At 41.6% G+C, this 21458-nt stretch overlaps 1 protein-coding gene across 45 annotated transcripts in view; it reads right to left on the bottom strand.

Moving 5' to 3' along the window:
- The window catches only part of CAMTA1 (calmodulin binding transcription activator 1), an 845853-nt gene that overhangs the window by 756218 nt on the left and 68177 nt on the right, over window positions 1–21458 (bottom strand). The window contains exon 1 of one of the 45 annotated variants that reach the window (XM_072731167.1): window positions 11085–11168. The exons of 43 other annotated variants lie outside the window; for them this stretch is intronic. Coding sequence is in view for 1 of the 2 variants with exons in the window: in XM_072731186.1 (XP_072587287.1) it covers window positions 11160–11168 (9 nt within the window). In the remaining variant the exon portion in view is untranslated. Of the gene's footprint in view, window positions 1–7600; window positions 11169–21458 lie in introns of those variants that run through there. One more of the 45 variants, XM_072731186.1, reaches the window with a different exon arrangement.

Here is a 21458-nt window from a genome sequence, read left to right as displayed (position 1 = left end):
TAATTTATTTTATTTTATTTTATTCATTTTATTTTATTTTATTTTGTCTTACTTACTTACTTACTGGTTAATCTAACCAAACTAGAGAGAAGCTAAAATAATTTAAACTTGATAAAGGTACAGAATTGAGGTATCCATGCACCTTTTTCCCCGGAGCTCATTAGCTGTATAGAAAGGAGCAAGAGCACGTGAGCAGCTGCAGCATTCCCATTTACCCTTTCCAAACACTTGAATTTTCCTGGCCTACAAGGCTAAAAAAACAGCTTCCAGCCCCATCATCAACTTTTATTAATCTTTAAAGACATATTGTGGATCAAAGCCAAATACTAAATGTATTTATCTATGTAACTCATTATACACCCAGGTATATACACCCAGGTGTGCATGTGTACCATATATTTATATAAAAATCCTCTACACGGTAGAAGGCTGACCATGCCTGCCCTTTCAAAAGCATCAGGACAGGCAGGTTTTGTAGGCAGCCGTTTGCATCACATGGGACTACCTCGAAGCTACTAAATGCCAACTTCTGTAGGGATTCAAGCACATTCAGGGTGAAACATAACTAACATTTGAGGTATCTGAGGATTATGCCAAAACAAAGACCAAAATCTAAAGACAGGACTAAATAAAGATAAAAATCTAAAGGGTTATTTTTTTCCTGGTGTGGGGGGGGTGGTGGAGGAAATGGCTATAATGAGTTGCCCACATGGAGTTAACATTTTCATTAGTGAGGCAATGAAAAGCCTTCTGGGTGAAAATAAAAACCCAAGTGAAAAGCTGCCATTTTTGGAAGATCTTGTCAAAATTATGGCCTTGTGTTCTGACACTTCACTGTGACTCAGAAGTCTTGTCCCAAACCCATCATTCCAAGGAGGTACCACCTGGATTTAAAATGAGGCTAGAGCAATCCCTCAGAACCTCACAGATGCTCTGAGAAGTAGGACAGGTTAGAGTTAGGAAATGCTCTTTGGTGGGTAGAAGGTTAGAGCAGTGAGCACTGAAACATCAATCATACCAACAGCCACAGCATCCCCCTTCTGCCTCTCCAACCCTGTTACTCTCAAAAGGGGTCATAAGTGCTTTCAAATCCATGCAGACAATCCTTCCTAAACACTGGCCTGTTCCTTGACCCACTCCTCTCTAATAACCTTGAACCATACTTCCATGATAATCTTCAACCTGTCCAAGATGGTAGCCATGAGCCACATGTGGATACTGAGCACTTGAAATTGTGCCTGGTCTGAATTAAGAGATGCTCAAAGTATAAAATCCGTTTTGGATTTCAAAGACTTAGTACAAAATAAATGTAAAATATCTCAAAAAATTTTATATTAATTACATGTTCACATATTTTAGATATTGAGCTTAATGTATCATTAAATTTAATTTCATTTATTTTTTACTTTTTTAAAACATGGCTTTTAAAACATTCAAAATTACACATGTGACTCACATTGTATTTCTACTGGACAGCACTGCTCTCGGCCTTGATGTTAACCATAACTGCACTCCTTCACAATCAAATTCAAGCATCCCTGTCTTTGACTATCTCTATTCCAACCATTCTTTTTTTTTTTTTTTTTTAAGAGAGAAGTGGGTGGTCAGGAGGAGAGAAGAGAGAGAATACCAAAGCAGGCTCCACGCCCAGAGCAGAGCACAAACTCTGGGCTCGATTCTATACCCTGAGATCCATGATCTGAGCTGAAATCAAGAGTTGAATCAGATGCTTAACTAACTAAGCCACCCAGGTACTCTGCCCCTCCACTCCAACCATTCCTAATCCTATTCCTTGAAAAACTCTGATGCCATGGCCTCTTGCTGCCCTCATCTCCCTCATGCTTCCCTTTTTGCTACCTGTCTGGCTTAAAGTATCAGTCCATCGTTACAGCTCAGCTCCTTTGCCCCTTCCCCCAGCAAAATCCCAATCCCCGGTTAAACCCTACTCTGCCCCCTCACAGCATGCATTTGGGCAGCAGAAAGCAGAACTCTTTGAAAGCACCAGCTCTGCTTCCTGTCCTCCCATTTTTGCTTGAACCAGCCGGGACAGGGCTTTTGTCCTCACCACTTCACTCATCCAGCTCATATCAAAGTCACTACTGACCTCCATGCTGCCAGGTACATGGTCAATTCTGTCTGCATCTTAGCCGACCATTAGCAGCATTTGACACAGAGGATCATTCTCTCTGCTTTGAAACACATTCTTCCAGGAAACCTCACCCTCTTGGTTTTCCTTCTTCTGGTGGTTCCCTACCATTCTTATTTGCTTCCTTCTCCTTCCTCTTCACACCCCAGTGCTCCGTGTTTGAACACCTCTCCCTATCCATACCGCATTCAGATCCCATGGATCCCACAGCTGTAAGAACCTTCTATATGCCGAAATACTGAGAAGTCTGGCTCGAGCCTAGGCCTCTCCTCTAGATTACAACTCATATATGTGACTGTCTAGTCAACACCTCCACTTGGCATGTTAGAGTTAACACGTCCAAAACACAACTCTTGCTTTCTCCTCACCCTTTCTCCCCAACCTGCAGCTCCCACGGGCTTCCCAATCTCAGCAAAGAGAAGCTGCATTCCCCCAGCTGCTCAGTGCAAAAACATTGGCATCCACCCCAACTCCTCATATTTGCACACAACCTGTCTGCTCTCCCTCAAAAACACATCCAGTATCTGACCACTTCTCACCACCCTGGTTCAGGCCACCATCAGTCCTCAGGATGGTCTCCTCACTGGTCTCCTTACTTCCAGCCCTATGGCCCTAAACAAGGGTCAGCAAACTTTTTCTTAAAGGGCCCGATAGTAAATATTTTAGGCTCTGTGGGCCAGATGGTCTCTGTCGCAACCACTCAACTTGGCTGTTGCAGCTCAAAAGCAGACTCCAACAATATGCAAATGAATGAGTGTGGCCCTATTCCAATAAAACTTGAACTTAAATGGACACTGAAATTTGAATTACGTATAATTTCCATGTACAAATTATTACTCATCTGATTTTTCTCAACCATTTAAAAATGTAAAAAGCATCTTAGTTTGCAGGCTGCACGAAAACAGGTACCTGGCTGGATCCAGCCTTCACCTGATGGGCTTGCTGACCCTTGCTCTAAACTATACTCTGCACTGCATTCAGAATGATCCCTTAAATCATGCTATCTTCCTGCTCAATAATTCTCATATGGCTTCCTTTCTCATTCGCTAAAATCAGAAGACTTTACTGTGCCCCATCAAGCCCTCTGAGACACGGCCCCTGGCTACCTCATCCTACTCTTCTCACCACACCCACTCAGAGCAATCACGCTGGCCTCCTTGCTGTTCTCTTCACTTCTCCTCCACTACTGTCAAACCCACATCCATCTGGGGACCGTTCCTTCTGCTTTCCCTCTGCTTGGAATACTCTTACTCCAGATACCACCTGGATCACTGTGTCACTTCCTTCAAATCACTTTACCAGACACCTGCCCAAGTCAAGCTCTCTAACATAGCACACACCTGCACACCCCCAGGCTAACATCCAGGAGCCCTCTCAACTGTTCACTTTGCTTTCACTGATCTTCATCACACCTAGTATCATCAGCATTTCTGTGTTGGTGTAGAAATAAACAGATTAGGTGGTTGTTTAAAAGAGAAAATCACACAGTGTGAAGAGCATGAAACCTGATGGCAGGTCAACAGGGTTGGAAGACCAGCAGCACTGCGTCCTGCTATCTGACACTGAGCCCTTATTTCTATCTCTCTGTACCCCGGTTTCCTTGCCTACAAAACAAGGAGAAGAACACCTACCTCCTCAGTGCTCTGAGGAGTACCAAGTTAATAAACACTACTGGCACACAGAATCCTTCAATTACTGTTACTTAGTTTCTGTTTATTGGTTGTGACTCCTCCTCCCCCACTCAGAAAACAAGCTCTTTGAGGAGAATGGCCTTCTTCTGTTTACTGCTTTATTCCCAGTAACTAGGACAGCGCCTGCTACTAGGCATTCAACTAAGTACTGAATCAATGAATAAGTGCTTGGATTTAAGTCATTTGAGGGTGGTCAACACTCCACCACCACCACCCCCAACCCCATCAACACCCAGGTACTGGGGAGAGCAAAAAGCTCTCTTCATGCCCACCACAGAATAAGAAATTAAAAACCTCCTATTCCAGGTGGGTTTCTTTGCTGATGTTTCCTTCTCCCTGTGGAGAAACATTTGCTACCCTGAAAGGAGGAGCTTCTGTCATCCTCTGAGCAGCAACACATCACCTCCTAGGAAACCTCCTACAACCGAACACTGTGCTACACACAGGAGGGTTACATGCTAAGGTCTCCAACCAAACGAGAGAAGAAACAGACTTCGTAGCTGGTCAAGTTCAAATTCTGCACATAAAATGGCGACTCACTACTTAGGAGCACTTTGTCTCTAAGGTCTGACAATATTTCCTGGACATACACATCCAAGACCACTTATTCAAATTAGCTTGCATTTATTTAACTGGCTTCTTCTAAAACCAAAGAGGATCTCCCCAAATAACAGAAGTCTTCCCCAAGCAAAAAGACAGTGAAAACATTTCTGTCTCCTCATCACATGGATGCGTCACTCACAGCGCATCACAAGTTTGTAGATTTGGCATGTCTGCTAAGATGATGGAGTTCTGATTTACAGACAGTATTATGAGGAGTTAAAGTACTTCTGAGTTCTACAACTTTGTGACACGGTCTTGTGTGTGTGTGTGTGTGTGTGTGAGAGAGAGAGAGAGACACGGTCTTTAATGTGAAGACACCTATATACATCCTGGTGTGACACAGGCTTTTTCTGTTGAGAGCCCTGTTTCCTTTAAAAGAAACAGGGATAAGGCCACATCGCAATAAAAATTGTGGCGTATTACAAAAAAATAATAACAATAAAATAAGATAAAATAAATAAAATAAAATAGAATAAAAATAAAATAAAATAAAATAAAAATAAAAGAAACAGGGAAAAGGTCTCCTATAATTAAGCAAAGCAGAAACTACTTTCTTAACCCTCTAAACTAAGATGTTTCACTGTGAAATAGAAAATGAACATCTTCAATGCTGGTTCTAACAAACAGAAAACAAATGAGTGAGACATAGGTGGTAAAAACATAGCTACATCAACTGGCATGTAACTGAGCTACAGATCTACCCACCGGCAGTGCAGTAATTGCAGAAAGTCATGAGCAAGGATGAGCAAATGATTACAAGGAAGGGTAAGAAACTGGAGGCTAAGGAGTGGATGCATCTCAAGAGGTCCAGGTGAACTGGCGTGGACCTTCCATAGCCTCTTCTCTGCACTGCCTTGGCCTCCTGCTAACAGTGGCATGACCTAAACACGTTCATGGAGCTCCTTGGGTGGAGGTTCTTCTAAGGGGTAAGACCTGAGATAGGTATCTTTTTGTTATCCCCTGTGGTTGTTTTGTTTTTTTTTTTTTTAATTCTGCACTCGGTTGGTCATTAAGGTCACTGTGACATAAGCAGCACAGAGGAACCTGTACAAGCAAAGCAGACACATATCCCCTATCTCAATACTACACTGCTATATGGTGGCAAAAACTCGAAAAAATTGGGATGATAGCACTCTAATTTAAAACTGTATTTAGCTGATGATCCTAAATAACACTTTGTCAGCTTTTGTGATCTAGCACAAAACCACATGCCTTGTGATATACCAGCTGGGCTGTGGTAATGCCCTTGACTGAGGTTTCAAAGCTTTGGTTGGGACATAACTTTGATGTATCGTGTTTCCATTTCAAACTACAGTGATTATCCCTGGATGTGGCATCACATACAATACTAACAAAATTAGATTAGGCTAGTTAATACGAGTACCCCTCCCCTCTGGTGCCATCCCTGAGAGATGCCAGTCTCCGCTTTGCTTGTTTGCAAGACTGAAAAGCCATGGCTGTTTGGTTTACAGGATGCAGGCATAAGAACCATCTGCCTGGTCTGGTGTTTCTTTAATTAAAACTTTAATTACAGATATATCTCTGCACAGATACGTGCAGTCTATCAGCTCCTATTCTTAATTACCTGTGCTAATGAGAATGGAAAGAGTGAGTGTTTGCTGAGCGTCTACTATGTGCAAGCTCCTGTGCCAGACGCTGTAACTTGTACAGGAGCCGGCAAAACCAAGTCAAGGCAACAGCCCAGCCCAGGGTTTCAACCCTCCCTATCAGTCCTCCTGCCACTGTACATATGAGAAGTAAAACACTCAGCTTTCTCCTTGGAAAAATGAAGGGCGAAGAGGGGTAAAAATACTCAAAAGGACCGGCATGGGGGGCGGGGGGACTGGACAATCAAACCAGAATAACCAAAGTTCTGAGGTAGGCCCATGTGCTATTTGTCATCAGGCAGTGTATCTGCAAACCCAGGTGAAGACATGTGCGCAAAGTGGAAAGTCTGGTCTAAATCCTAGGATTTGGGAGCATGTCATATAGTCCACAGTAACCACGGCCACAGTTTCCCAGGGAAACAAGAAGCATCAACAAGAACAAACAGGAAAGGTTTCCCGTGCTCTCCTGACCATGCAGCCACATGGCTGCCGCCTCTCCTCCTCCAACTCCCTCTCTGGCAAGAGCTGAGTGTCAATGAGGAATGGCCAGAACAGCTTCTCATCCTCGGAGCGCGTTTCCCAGAGCCAGAGATGCCCAAAGAAAGGCGAACCTCCATCAGAGGGCTCCCATAGTGGCCAGATGGGGGCCGGGAGGAGGCTCCAGGGTGGCCCCCAAAGCACTAGGCCCCGCTGAGTCTGTTCACGTGAGGGGCACAGACTGCTCAGCCACCGTCTCTCAAGGCAGAAGAAGAGTGGCACACAGGCTCGGGTGTCACAGTTCCTGTTCTGCTACCCTCACTAAGTGTGTGTGTGAGGGGGCGGGGGACGCCGAGGAAGGGCCTTCCCTTCTCAGGAGCAAAGTAAGAAGTCCAACCCACACAGCCTCATAGTCTAGCTCTAAACACCATGCAGCAAACACACGGAAAGCTTGATACCAAGGGCTTCAAGAACGATCAAGTCCATCCTACTGCCCCACACTCTGTCCTACCCAGTGAATCGCCAACAAAGGCTGACAATGTTCAGACTAACACTTCTAAAAGATCGATAGGAAGGCAAATTAAGAAATGTTGATGTGAACACCTACTTCATGTTAGGCCCCCTGGAGGCTTCCAAGTGCTTTAAGGTCCAAGGACAGACACATCCAGAGGGATCTGCCCCAGGACAGAGACAAAGAAAAAGAGGAAGGACAGGAGCAGGATGAGTTGGGAGCTAGAGGAAAGGAGGGGAAAATAAAGCAAACGAGATGGAAGAAGAAAAGAGAAGTGATAGAAGGTGGCATTGGAGCCCCCTAACTGTATTCAGCTCTGTGACTAACTTCAAATCCAGTTGTGGAGAGGGTCAGATGCCCACTTCTTAGAAGACTATGGTCTACGGAGTGGACAGCTGGGACTTTTCCCACAGAAGAGGTGCTGATTACAGGTGGCTGAATTACTAAATTGGCCCACAAAGGCCCATTTAACTCACAATGTAGCTAACTATAGAATAGCACTGGCCCATGTTCTAGAAGCAGAGGTCCAATTATTTAACATTTTTTTTTCTGTTCATAACATAAATTTCTTGTATTTCTGAATCTACCGATTCTGCTAGAATGGCCAGATCAGACCCCGGGACACGGCCAGGGCTCCATACTTTAAACCTGTACAAGTGATCCTGGATGTGCAGCCAAGAGGGAGAAAGCCCTGTTAGGGAGCCCCTGTAAAGCGTCACATGTATGCTGGAGCCTTCCTGGCAATGGTGGTGGCAGGTCACTGGAGGCTTTACTAAGTCGGGGTTACTAAGAGCTAAGAGACAGTAATGCACATGGCTGAGTCTCCTGCAACCAAATGGCAAAACTATTTTCTGTCAGGAGTATAGCCACATTTGCCGGTAAAAATAAGGGGACAGGTGCCAGAGGGACAGTACCTACATTTAAGTCTCAGTTCCATTATTTTCTAGGAGTATTGCCCTATGAGGGCTGATTTAACCACCTGATCATCAGTGTTTTCAGGCGCAAAATAGGGTGGACACACTACTCACCTCATAGATAAATTTAGATAATTAAAATGTATGGAAAGCACCTGGAAAAATATGTGACCTGCCCTCTGCAGTGGTGACTTCCTTCCACTTCTTCAACTTCGGAGGAAGCACAGAAACCTCATTCAGTTTTCTGCCTCCTTGGGAGCCAAAACTGTGAAAGACAGGGTGCCTCTCCCATGGATTTCTTTTCTTGCATCTCCACAGTCAAAACCACTAACATGAATGGGTTAAGTGCTCTTACTCATCTACCTTTTCTTCCTAAAAGGTTAGAAGCCCAGATTTGCCTTCACACACCTGAACCTGAATATGTTCAGAGGTGCCCAATAACTGAGCATCCCAGACCCTCTCCCCACAAGCACACCTGGCTCTCCCAGACAACATCAGGAGACTAACAGGGAAGCTCTCTGAAGCTTCATGTCCTGTGACATTTGTATCTCCCTCAGAATTCTGTGTCACTGAAACTCCACCCTGCCTGGGTCTCTCCCAGCGTGCCAGATCTGGCCAGGATGCCACAGACACTGCCTCCCTGCATGCAGCCCCTTGCTCTAAGTACTGTGCAGACACCTACCCCTAAAGATGCACCATGACCCTCTGAGCAGGGGGCTGTTCTTATCAGCTCCATTTTAAAGAGGAAGAAACTGAGACCCAGAGAGGTCAAACCACTTGCAAGGGGCCAAGGTGAGAGGTGGCACTTGACCCCAGGCAACCTGGCCATTCACCATAGACTTCACTACAACCACCTCTCAGCATGATAGTCACAGCTGCCAACAGCAAAGCCACAGGACAAAGTTTAATTTCAAAAGTACCCTCCTTCTGGGTTCCCAGTGTGTCCAGCATACTGTGTCTCATTTATCCTGCCAACAACCCCAAAAAGCAAGGAGACATAACAATATCTACATTTCACATGGGATAAAACTGAAGTAGGATCCATGAGATGTTTTACAAACTCCTATACTGTTAAACTGAACAACTGATTTCACAGTTTTTAATAACATCAACATGGAAGTCCTCTGAAGTCTTTCTATTCCAGTTCTTTAGTTTTGTAGAACTCCCTCAAAAGATATAAATGGCACATCCAGATACCCTGCTAGTCAAAAGCAGGTTTTTCTGACTCCCAGATTAGTTTTCTCTGAATCATGCGTACAAAAACTATATCCAGGTGGCTTACAACTTACTAGAATCCCTAAATACTAACCGAATAAGCAATGCTTATTGAAAAGTAAGTAATAAGTATGTCCGAATGCTAGCTCTCTTAGAAAAATTAAGTTATTTTAAAATTTGCTAAGCAAAAAACTTTAAAGAAACCTAACTGACCTAATTGCAAATAAAACATCACAATAAAAACATTTCTCTTGTGCATCTATTTGTCTCTTCAGCTCCTACTGGACTTAGGAATAAAGTAGCTGACTATCTCTAGGACACATGGGAGCCTACAGGCAAGATGTCAAGAGGCCCTGATTCTGTCAACAGGGAGCTTGTGACTCTCTGGGGACCACGAGCCCACTCCCCTCAGGGATTAGGTGGCTACAGGCTGTTTCAGCAAGAGGAGCAGAGCACATCCTGTGCAATAAACTCAAGCTGTACACTACTCCTTCAATGGAGGAAGGATAACACATCAGAGGAACAAATAATGGGTGGAATCTGAAAAACATTCCTACACAACTCTGAAAACATTCTCATTAAAAAAACACACACACACACAACACCTTAAATGCAAGGCAACAAATAAGTTGCTCACAGCTATTGAGACATTCATTCCATATACTTTCTGTCTTTGTAATAGGATTTGTATTTCTCAGCTCTTGGTATTTTGAGATTCTGTGAAAAGATAGCCAAGGTCAAAGACAGTTTTCCAGGTATGTAAATATAACAGACAAAAACAAGCTAGTACGCCTGAAGAAGTGTTCATGAGAGTTCCAATCTCCAACGAACAGCTCACTACACCTAATTTTAATTTGTGGTTCTAATGAATGACATAAACTTTTATAGGTATCAACAAAGCTCAGAGAGGACTTAAATCCATTTCAGTGCTCATTTAGCAGCTTCAGCTGTGTGCAATTAAAGCATCAGCATTAAATGTTAGAGAATAAAATAATGAGACACTTAAAAAATAATCTGCACTTCAGCAGGCCACACTAAGAAATTTCACATGATTTTCTTTTAAGGAACATGATTTCTTAGGAATATCTGAGCGGCTCAACTCAAGTTTGATTTTTGTTTTTAGACTTTGGTTTGTTTTGATTTTGAAAAAGAATTTTCTGAAAAGCAGAATACAGTTAAAAATGTCTGAACAACAGTCACAAAACAGCATATGTCATAAAGCAATCAGGTATACAGACCAATGCAGCTGACTACCCAGGCTTCAGCAGAGACAAAAGCACATTTCTGACCATGTTAAAAATGTTGCTTTTTTTTTTAAGTTATGCCTCAAATAAAGAAATAAATATTAAAGGAAGAAAAAGGTACATTCTGGGAAAAAGATAATTTTCTTATCTTCTAGTCCATACATGGAATTAGAGGCTCAACCTTCTGTCTAATAATACGTGAGAATATAAAATGTAATCTGAGGTTGTAGAATGTGGCAGCTAAGACTGCTAAACTCAAGTTGCCACTATTTCTGAAAGAAAGAGGAGGTAATCTGTATAGGAAGGGGTGCGTGCTGATGGGGAGGGGGTGTGTGTGGAAGGAGGTGGTGGTGGCTGGCTGCTGTGCATGTGAGTTATGTGTGATCAGCAAATTAGTCTAGCTATTACAAAACATGAATAGAAAAGGAGATCTACTGTATGGGGAAATGCACTCACTAAACTTAAATTTTAAAAGGATGAAAACACAGATTACACTTTATTTTAAAAACTGAAATGAATTTTAATACAGAAAATGGAGACAGCATTTTGCAAATTTATCGCTCAAAGGGGTATTTCTATTTGAGGAAATCAGCGTGTTACACTTTGAGAGATGAAATGTTACAGCTTGTACACCAAAATTAAAAAATGAAATTAAATTAAAAAATGAAATGGTTACCAAGGTAATGCAGGTCAGGGGATCAAAGGTGAAGGGTCACACATTATTAAAAAGAAATCCAAAAGGACGGCTGCATCATGATCTCTGCAAAACAAAGGAGCTCTAGTAAGTAAAACTAATATCTCCGAGAATTTAAAATCAAGTTCTTGAAAAGAAGACTCCCCTGTAATTGAACACAAGTCATTCCTGATTCTGTGTAGAGGCATTTTTATTTAGGCACAAAACCAAATTTCAATTACCTGTTACCAACAAAATTTTTGTAAAAATTTAACCACACAATCATATTGAAACCCAAAATATCTCAAATTCTAAGTGACTGAGAAGTACTGACATTTCCACTGGACCCATACCCTGGTTTCTGGAAATGACAGTGTTTGGTAAGTTGCCAATATATCAGAAATCTAATTTGGTCATACTGTGGTGAGTTTTTTTCTTCTCCTCAAGGAATGAGTTCCAAAATTGAGGTTTTGCAAATTTGTTTCATTTGAAGTAGCTGCATAAAATTTCCATTATTGGAACATTTAGTATAACAATGTTCTAGAAGACAGCAATAAAGTGATACATGATAAAATAAACTGTGTAATTCTATCTATTAAGATCTAGTTTCACATTCAACTCTCACTGCACAGGGAAAAAAAGACATTTGAAGCAAAATAACTTGCTAGTTCTACTGGAATTACACCAAATTAAGAGAAGCTTGACAAGAGGAATATCTGACAATGAAAAGTATCTGACAGGTTAGGCTTCAATTTCTTGTTATTATTTACTCTTCTTCCTCATTAACAAATTAGAATAGTTTGCTTTAAAAAGGACCAAAAGAACTAAGGTTTTGTTTGGCAACACAAAGCTACCATCTACATCACGACAAACCACACTTAACTTTGCAACAAGTATAACAATTAACAGTCACAGCAAATAATTTCCATATTCCTTTTACTACTAAAGGAAGTGAACAGGATCATGATACAGTAATCTTTAGTCTGCTCTCTAAAACCAAACTGAAGCAGGCTGAATTCCCTCATTTCAGGATCTACAGTCCACAGCACTTACTGGACAGCAGGCTCTAACCAGCAGCACAAATGATGGCTCAAAGGTGAGAGGGTAAATGGGAACATAGTTGGCACCAAGGGGAGCAGAAAAGGACCTGGTTTAAGTATCATCCTTCTTCCAGGACCCTAGCTGCGTTCCATCCCACAGTACCCAACATCAGAGTTTACCTTGTTAAAATCAAATTCCAAAAATACTTATATATTAAAATATAGACAACTGCCCAAAAGGATTTTATTAGAAGGAACAGCATATTCTTTCTGATGGCTTAGAGCAATCAATAAATAAACAAACTCTATAAAATCAGATTTCTGTTCTCCCGATTAGGTTTTGTTAAAAATAACTTGCAGAGCTTCATGCACTAGATACAAGTATGTTAGTGCCTTAAGGCCAGGATTCTGAAAACGTGATTTCTTTTTTTAAGTTCCATAGCTACTGAAAAGTAAACTAGCATTTCATTTCTCTGGAATGCTCATCTCACGTAAAGCCTGTCACATATGTATTTGTGGCTGAGAGGCATGCAAGCAATTGGGAACACTACAGGAATCGATAGCCCATCAAAAAAAGGTGCATGTTCTTCTTGCAGTGCTCATGCCCACAGCACTCCAGGTGGTTTGCAGGAGGAGGTAAGGAGCCAGCAGTATAACGTTAGGTTGTTTTACTAAAAGATTTCCTATTAAAGTAAGAAAAACCATATCAACTCAGATCAAGGATCTACGTGGATCCCTTCGTTACCAAAATACATGTACTTATTAAATAATTTATTCTTAAAACAATGAGTACTTATAGAGGCTTTTCGAAAGTCTTCCAAATCCCTTCTAAAATTCACCAACTCACAAAAATATGCTAGCCCAAATGCTGTACCAGTTTAAACCCTGCCGAAAGTTGCAGAGACTCCAAACCATTCCAACATCATAGAAGCCCAAGTAATAAGGAACTGCTCTCACTACAACCAACCAAATTCCCATTGATAATTCCATGGAAATGACTACAATCTAAGTAATAAACACACACAAACAGAACTCTCCAATTAAATACTTTCAAGTTATGACAAACAGGTGACTCTGAATAAATCTGTACCAATAAAGAACACTTTACATGATTCAAGAAAATCTACAAATAATTTTGCTAACTGGGGTGGAGGAAAAGTGTTAAAGGCCACCAGGAAATAGTACATACCTAATATTCAGGGGTCCTGAAATATAATTTAATGCCTAAAGAGGGCTCAAGGACATGGCACACCTGGGGAACACCTGAATTCAACTTCAACAACCACACATTGTCACCCAGAGCCCCTTCACTGGGGCAGACATTTGCAACATACATATATTTTCCCACAGAAACAATCTGGTAGTTGTCTACTTAACCTGAAATTTGTTGAAGCGACAGGTTGGCTCTGAATTCTAGAAGCTATGGGGGCTGCATAGCTTTTTTATTTTTTCCAAAGGACTGGCCCAAGCTGAAACTTGATGTATACAAAAGATTTTCCTAGCGCTCTTCCTGGGCCCCAGACAGAGTGGCTCAGAAGCCAAATGACCATCTTCAAGTCTCCTCCAGGAGCCCCCCTTCTCTCCCCCAGGCCAAGCACTGGTTGACTAAGAATGCACTGAATTTACACATACCAATGCATGCAAAGACTAGGGGGGCTTCCTCAACCAAAAACAAATCCCTCACTGGTATAAATGGCATTTTTACATCAAGGGGTATAGAAGGTTCGTCTACTGCAAGACAATCCTCTTCCAAAATAATGACTAGTGACTGAATTCAACAAAAAAATGATCAAAAAATTCTAATAACCCCTCAAAACTTTAGGGGCATGACTAACATGCATGCTATCCTCCATCTAAACTGGAGAACTATGCTGCCATAGTGCAGACCATCACAGAAATACACAACCAAGCTTCACTGTCATAAAACCATCAGGTCATCAGAGTTACAGTGAAGAACATTCTTCCTCACCCATATTAAGCTCTCAACATCTGGACCACTTTTTATAAGGACATGTTTTCCAACACACCCACTTTGTATTCTAGGTTAATTTGTTTTTGTTTTTGTTTTTTGTCAAGGACCTGCCAGCATTTATAAGCACAGAGAATTGGTTCATTTCTCAACTAAACAGACACATCATTTCTAACGAGGTTAAATCATGACACAAACGCTGCCATTTTTACCTCAAGCATATTACTTACAAAACAAAATACGTGGGAGAACCAAAAAGAAATGAAAAATAAACTGAGAAAATTCAGAGAATCAAAAAGCTAGGAGACAGCCAGAAACAAACATTACAGTAGAATCCTATCTATCTTCCTACTTCTTTACAAAATGTCTAGTTACTCAACAATATGATGCTCAACAGAAACTAATCTCAGCAAGTGTATTCAGAGATGAAAAAAGAGAAATGTCCAGACAAAAGTTTATTACAGTGTGAGGCAAAAAAAATTTTTTTACCTATAAATATAAATAAATCACCACCATGTCATTCAATAAAACAGACTAGAATAAAACACACTTGAGCTAAGTATATCCTTCAGTTAAGTGGGTATTATATTCCTATTACACTTTCATGATAGAATTTGTTAGGAATACCATCTACTGAAGAACTAAGTAAATAAAAGCATTTGGTCCTCTGTGCCCTTCTAACAACGGTCACCATCTCTACCATTTCTTCAACCTTTCTAGAAATAAAACTCTGCCAAGCTTCTCAAAGACAGTCTGTTCTAAGATATTTGTCTATTTTTCAAAACTTTCTATCAATGACAGAGCAACCTACACCTACAATCATCACATTACTTCCACTAGTCCTTAGAAAGAAAAAAGCTAAAAAATACAGGTTAAATCATAGGCCTTTCTACCTATGATTTTATCCTCACCAATACCATTTTTCCTTTTCCTAACAGCTTCAAAGATTTCACAAAAGGATGAAGAGAATGGAAGGAAGGGACAGGGAAGAGCTCCCAGGAACTTTTCAGAGTGATGGACACGCTCGTTATTGTGGAATGGGGCCGGCCACACAGAGTGTCTATGTACCGTTTATTATATGTCAATTATACTTCAACAAAGCCACTTCAGAATGAAGGGGGATGCAAGACAGAGGTCTTGCCCTCGCCTGCACCGTTTGAGCCATATGGCCACGCTGTGGTCCCCACACAGAGAAAGTAGAGAGCCATGGGGAAGTACGGGACAGACGCTGCTGCTGAGCCACTGAACCCCAACACTGGAACCACATTTTCTAAATTGAAAATCAGGGCACTCTGACGTAGTTTCTCTGAGACTACAAAAATCAGTTTCACACATACTCCTAGCTTTGCAAATGTTATGTAAATTCATGAAATAGTCTCACATTTTTCCATCAGATTTGAAATGTGTATTATGTCAACTTGTCGTAACCAAGACCCATTTCTTTCTGGTACTATCCCACAAGGGAAAAATAATAATACAATATATGCCAAATTCCCCTAAATATAAATTTGTAAGAAATAAAACAAAAGGGAAACAAATTCCTCCACTGTATGTTTTACTTGTACATTACTTGTTTCTAAGCTAAGTGCGCATGCCCATGCTTTAACTGTTCTGTGGCTTTCTGCACGACAGTAAGGATCTTTAAGACTCCTACCTTTCCCATCTCCTTATTCACTGATTCTCAAACTTCAAGCTGAATAAGAAAGAACCCCCTATTTAAATCAAGTCACTTATAAAAATTGTTTCCCAAGTCCTGCCACTAAAAGATTACAATTTAGTATATCAAAAGAGGAATTAAAGACTGTAGTTTTGGTAAAACCACTAGGTGAGTCTAACCACAAGAGTCACAATCTTCACTGTAAAAAAAAAAAAAAAAAAAAGTGCCCAGGTAGGTCTAACCCCACCTTCCCATCTCCCCACACACACCCTGCCTCCTGCTGCCATGGGGTCACAGATGTCAAAGCAGCCAAAGTATAAAGTTAAGGAACAAATTCCAGCTGATAGAAGCTTCAGGCAGTCCTCCCTCCCAATACTATTCACATTTTTTAAATGTCAATTGATCCCTAAAAAGTCTTTAAAACCCAAAAGAATGAAGCTGCACTGGAAGGTCAGTGGCTTCACAAGACACAGGGAGTCCTTCCTGGGCTCTGAAATCAGGTCATGAGGTTCTGGCTTCCAGTAACTGTTTTACCGCTTACTACTTCCATGACCTTGGACAAATTATTTAATTTTTTATCTGAGTCTCACTCTCTTCATTTACAACATGAAGATAATGACAGCCCTACTTCATAGGCTGCTGTGAGAATTTATGACAGTAAGTAATATCAACTCCTTGGCATAATGCTTAGGACCTAAAAAGCAATCAACATTAGCCATGTAATTGCAATGATTATGATACTGATCATCTTATATTCTTTTTCTTATCTCATTCTTTCCAAGACTTACAAGAGGGATAGATAATGTTATCCCTATTTTTGCAGATGGGCAAAGGTTAAGTTCAAGACATAAATCTCAAAAATGGCAGAGCTGGAATTCAAATTACCTCTGTCCAGATTTGCCCGCTACTCTGACTTAGTGCTAGAGGGAACAGAAGGTGTCCCACAGGGGATCCCTGCGTGGCTCGGCAGTTTAGCGCCTGCCTTCAGCCCAGGGCGTGATCCTGGAGTCCCGGGATCGAGTCCCACATCGGGCTCCCTGCATGGAGCCTGCTTCGGCCTCTGCCTGTGTCTGTGTCTGTCTGTCTGTCTCTCTCTCTCTCTCATGAATAAATATTTTTTTTAAAAAAAAAAGGTGTCGGGATCCCTGGGTGGTGCAGCGGTTTGGCGCCTGCCTTTGGCCCAGGGCGCGATCCTGGAGACCCGGGATCGAATCCCACGTCGGGCTCCCGGTGCATGGAGCCTGCTTCTCCCTCTGCCTGTGTCTCTGCTTCTCTCTCGTCTATCATAAATAAATAAATCTTTAAAAAAAAAAAAAAAAAAGGTGTCCCATAGGCCCCAAAAGTGTCACACAGGCTCTGTGCACTGCGGCTCCCAACAAGTTTGGATGATGAGGCAATGAATGAGTAGGCAGGTCCTTGAGGTGAATACACACTTCTGGATCCACTGCTATACCCGTCAGAGGACCACACACAATTCATTTACGAGGACACACATAGGATAGGTAGGATTTAAAGCAGTGGAATGGCAGAATTAAGTGTGAAAATATGCAAATAAGTCTTTTCATAGTTGCATGCTTAAAACAAGGAAGATAAACTGGTTTCCATTCTGCAATTCTACCCACTATTTTAAATAAAGGACAAATTCTTTTATTCAATAAATATTTATTGAGCATGAAACTCTGGGGCAGGCTCAGTACAAGAGGTCCCCGGGGCACACAGTGAAGGGCAAGAGGCCTGAGCCAGGGAGTGAAGATTCCCACACAGGGCCCTGAGCACAGAATGAAAGAGGAATGCAAGACCCTGTGGAAACCCATGCCTGGAGACCCCCTTGGCTCACAAGGGGGCTTAAATTTTTCCCTAAAGAAATACCATACGGGTGCAATCTGAAGGACCACAAGGTGGGTGGTGACCATCTTCTAAGCAGAGCAAGCAGTGACAAGTAAAAGGCAATGTGGCAGGACACACCTGAGAGTAGAGGGACTCAGGGAGAAGGAGGGGCTTGGGGCTAGGGCAAAGGCTGGACAGTGACAGACATATGATCACACAGGCCTCATGGACCAAGTCAGAACAGTATCTTAAGTACAAGGGGAAATCTATCAAAGGACTGAGAAAAGGGGTACTGCAACCCAAGCACATTTGTGAAAGACCACTCTGGAACCTGGGTGAAGACTGCTTGGGAGGGGACCAGAGTACAAGCAGGGACAGCAGCCACGAGATCCCTCAAAGCAATCTGGGCACAGGTTAATTGTGGTTAGACAGCAGTGGTCGCTGTAAAAAGTGATCTGGACAGAAAGAAAGTTTACTTGCAAACAGAACTGGCAGGTTTGGAGTCAATGCAGAGTAAAAGAAGGAAGAGTCAAAATGGACTCCAAGGGGAAAAGAGTAACTCTACAGTGGAAAAACCTGATCCCCACCACCACCTCAGTCAGGTGATCAAGGTGAAGGTCATGGGTGAGCAGTCATGTTCACAGCAGGCACCTTTGATATGATGTGATGAGGATGGCAGCATACCCCTGGGGTCTTCCTTCCCAAAACCCATAACCCTGGCCTAGTAATGAGAAAAACAGCAGAAGGACATCATACAAAATACCTGATCTGTCAAGGTTGACAAAAACAAGGCAAGTCTGAGAAGCTGTCACAGTCCAGAGGGGCCTAAGTAGACCTGATGACTAAATGTAATGTGGCATCCTGGGTAGGGTCCTGGAACAGAAAAGGACTTTAGGGGAAAACCAAGGTAATCTGAATAATGGGTGGGATTTAGTTTATAATAATCCATCAGTATTGGTTGACTGGCTGAGACTAGTGTACCAACTTAATGTTAATAGGGGAAACTGGGTGGGGAGTACACAGAAACTCTGAAATATTCCTGCAACTCTTCTGTAAATCGAAACCTATTCTGATTATAGAAGTTTATTTTAGACTGACCCCCAAGCCTGACTTGAGCACCTGGGAGGTGTCCTTTATTGAGACAAGAGAGACAGAGAGGAAGACAATCAGTTCTATTTCAGACCCTCCAGCAGAGATATCAGGTAGGCAGCTCTGGTGTGGAGCTCAGCTGAGAGCACTGAGTTCAGAAAAACTGAGAAGCCCTGGATGGGCTGAGACTGTGGAACTGGGCAGGGGGAGGGGGGTGGTCATTGCGAGAAAGAATGGAAATCAAGAAGCATAGGTCCTCAGATTCCCAGAAATATCCACATTTAACAGTCACACAGGAAAGACGGTCTAGTTTCACTCCCTAAGGAAATTCCACCTTTAGATGCTGGGGAGAGATCAAAAAGAACAACCAGCAGTAGGGAGAAAAACCATGGGCATATACCATCCCAGAACCAAGGGGAAAGGCGTGGTCAATTTACTTGACTATATCTGAGAAACCAAATCAAGTCCTGAAAAATGCTCCTTACATTAAACAACTCTGAGGTTACTGATGACCTAAGAAATAAGTTTCAGCAGAATACTGGAAGCTACATTCAGACTGGAATATCTGAATAAGAGACAAAAAAATGGGAGGGGGGGATACAACCCTTCTAAGAAGTCTGGCTCTCAGGTTTGTACACCCATGTTCACAGCAACATGAGTCCCAACACCCAAAGGTGGAAGCAAGGCAGGTGTCTATCAATGCACAGATGGACAAAGTGTGGTGTATACATAATGGAACCTCATTCAGCCTATAAAAAGGAAGGACATTTGGACACATGCTACAACATGGATGAACCTTGAGAACATTATACTAAGTGAAAAAAGTCAGTCACAAAAAGACAAATAATGCATGATTCCTCTTATATGAAGAACTTAGAGCAGCGAAATTCACAGGAACAGTGAGGCTGCCAGGGACCGGCAGGGAGGAAAGAAGGGGAGTTAGTGTTTAATGGGAACAGAGTTTCAGTTTTGCAAGAGGAAAAGAATTCAAGAGATGGATGGTGGTGACAGTTATACAATGATGTGAATGTACTTAATGTCAAAGAACTTTATACTTAAAAATGGCTAAGATGACAAAATTGATGTCATATTTACCACAAATTAAATTTTTTTTAAAAAGAAGGCTGGTTCTGAGAATGTTAAATCCATATGAAGCTATGATGACTTACAGTGAAAACTACTTAAAGCTAGACTACCTTAACCTAGGTCAGCTATTCCCTAATGACACGCAGCACATCACACGCAGGTTACAAATGCTGAGCCCCTCAAGTTCTGCAAGGAGCCTACGACACCCAGATCCTTGCCCAGGGGGCTCTGACCTCAAGAGAATTCACCGACTAACCCAGCACACCCTGGAAATACTTCTATTTTTGATGTGTGCCAAGATGGGAGGAAAGGTAGAAAGCAACAGCCAGAGAAACGAAGCATAGAGATTATTTTAATTCTATTTTCAGTGGCAAGAAAAGTTGCTTTAATTCATTTTCTTCATCAACCCACAAAACCTGCTGCCAAAAGAAAAAAAGGATTGTGACCTCAGCTTACAGAAAATGGTGTCAGCTCAGAGAAGCCAATGAAGTCACACTCCGTTTTTTGAAAGATCTTTAAGACTAGGAGAATAATTTTCATGATACCTTAGAGTGATAAAAATTGGATGAGTGTGTAAGGAAAGAACACAAAATGTGGGACTGATGAAGACACACTAAAGAGATAAAAGGAGAGCGTATCACGTTAAAGAACCATGTGTTTGTAGAATTTTAGCACAAGGTAATCAGGCAATACTTCAAATCAGTGTGAAAGAATCAATGATTCAATAATTAGCATGTATTGGGGGGGGATGAGTGATTCAATAATTAGCATGTATGGAGGGGATGAAATTAGAGCTCAATCTCACCCTCCCATCTATAAAAACTGTAATCTGTATTAAACATTTCAGAATAAAAATATGGAACAGATAAGAAAATCTAGGGAGAATCCTGAGTAAGGGAGCCTGTCCCAGGCATGCTAACCAGGCCAGAAAGATTCAAAGTCTGAGTGCATGAGTCACAGGACAGCCACAGGATATATAACGAGTTAAGAAAATTAAAAATGAAATACAGGTGACTAGCCAGGGAAAATTATAATCACAATTGTTTACAGAAAAACACACAGAAATCAGAAACACAAAGATGCAGAATCTACTAAAAAAAAAAGGACAGAAGAATGATCAAGACAAGTCAGAAAAGTAACCCACGTGGCCAAAACATGCCAAATTGTAGGAATATGCAAAGAAATGCAAATTAACAGAGATATCATTTTTCACCCGAGAGAAGATTTTAAAAACCTAGTGTTGGTTAGGGTTTGGGGAAATGGATACTCTCAGCTACTGAGGATACAAATTGGCACAACCTTTCTAAAAGGCACATGACAAATGTTTCCATTCTCAGATGAGCAACTTGGACCAGTAGGCCTCTCTTGTATGGAAATAACTGGAGAAGTGTGCAACAATATGGGAACAAGAATGTTAAGTGCATCAATTAATATTAATTTGCTGATTACATGAACAAAATGCTGGGACAATCCATAAGGGATTAATTTAAAATTTGTACAGAACTTCCCTGCTCTGCAATTATGCATAGCCACACCCAGGCATTGGTGTGGGAAGTGACCACAGTAGATGGCGGCATTGGGAAAAGAATGGTCAGGTGAGAAGCATGCATGATTCCTTATGAGTGTCTATATATGTTTACATACATATAGATGTAAACATGCATATATACATACTCATGCACACATGATTTACATATGCATTTTTAAAG

Source organism: Vulpes vulpes, chromosome 12 (genome assembly GCF_048418805.1).
Source record: "Vulpes vulpes isolate BD-2025 chromosome 12, VulVul3, whole genome shotgun sequence".
Lineage (NCBI taxonomy): Eukaryota > Metazoa > Chordata > Mammalia > Carnivora > Canidae > Vulpes > Vulpes vulpes.
The sequence above is the reverse complement of the archived record's forward strand: the minus strand, read 5'-3'. Positions and strand labels throughout refer to the sequence as shown.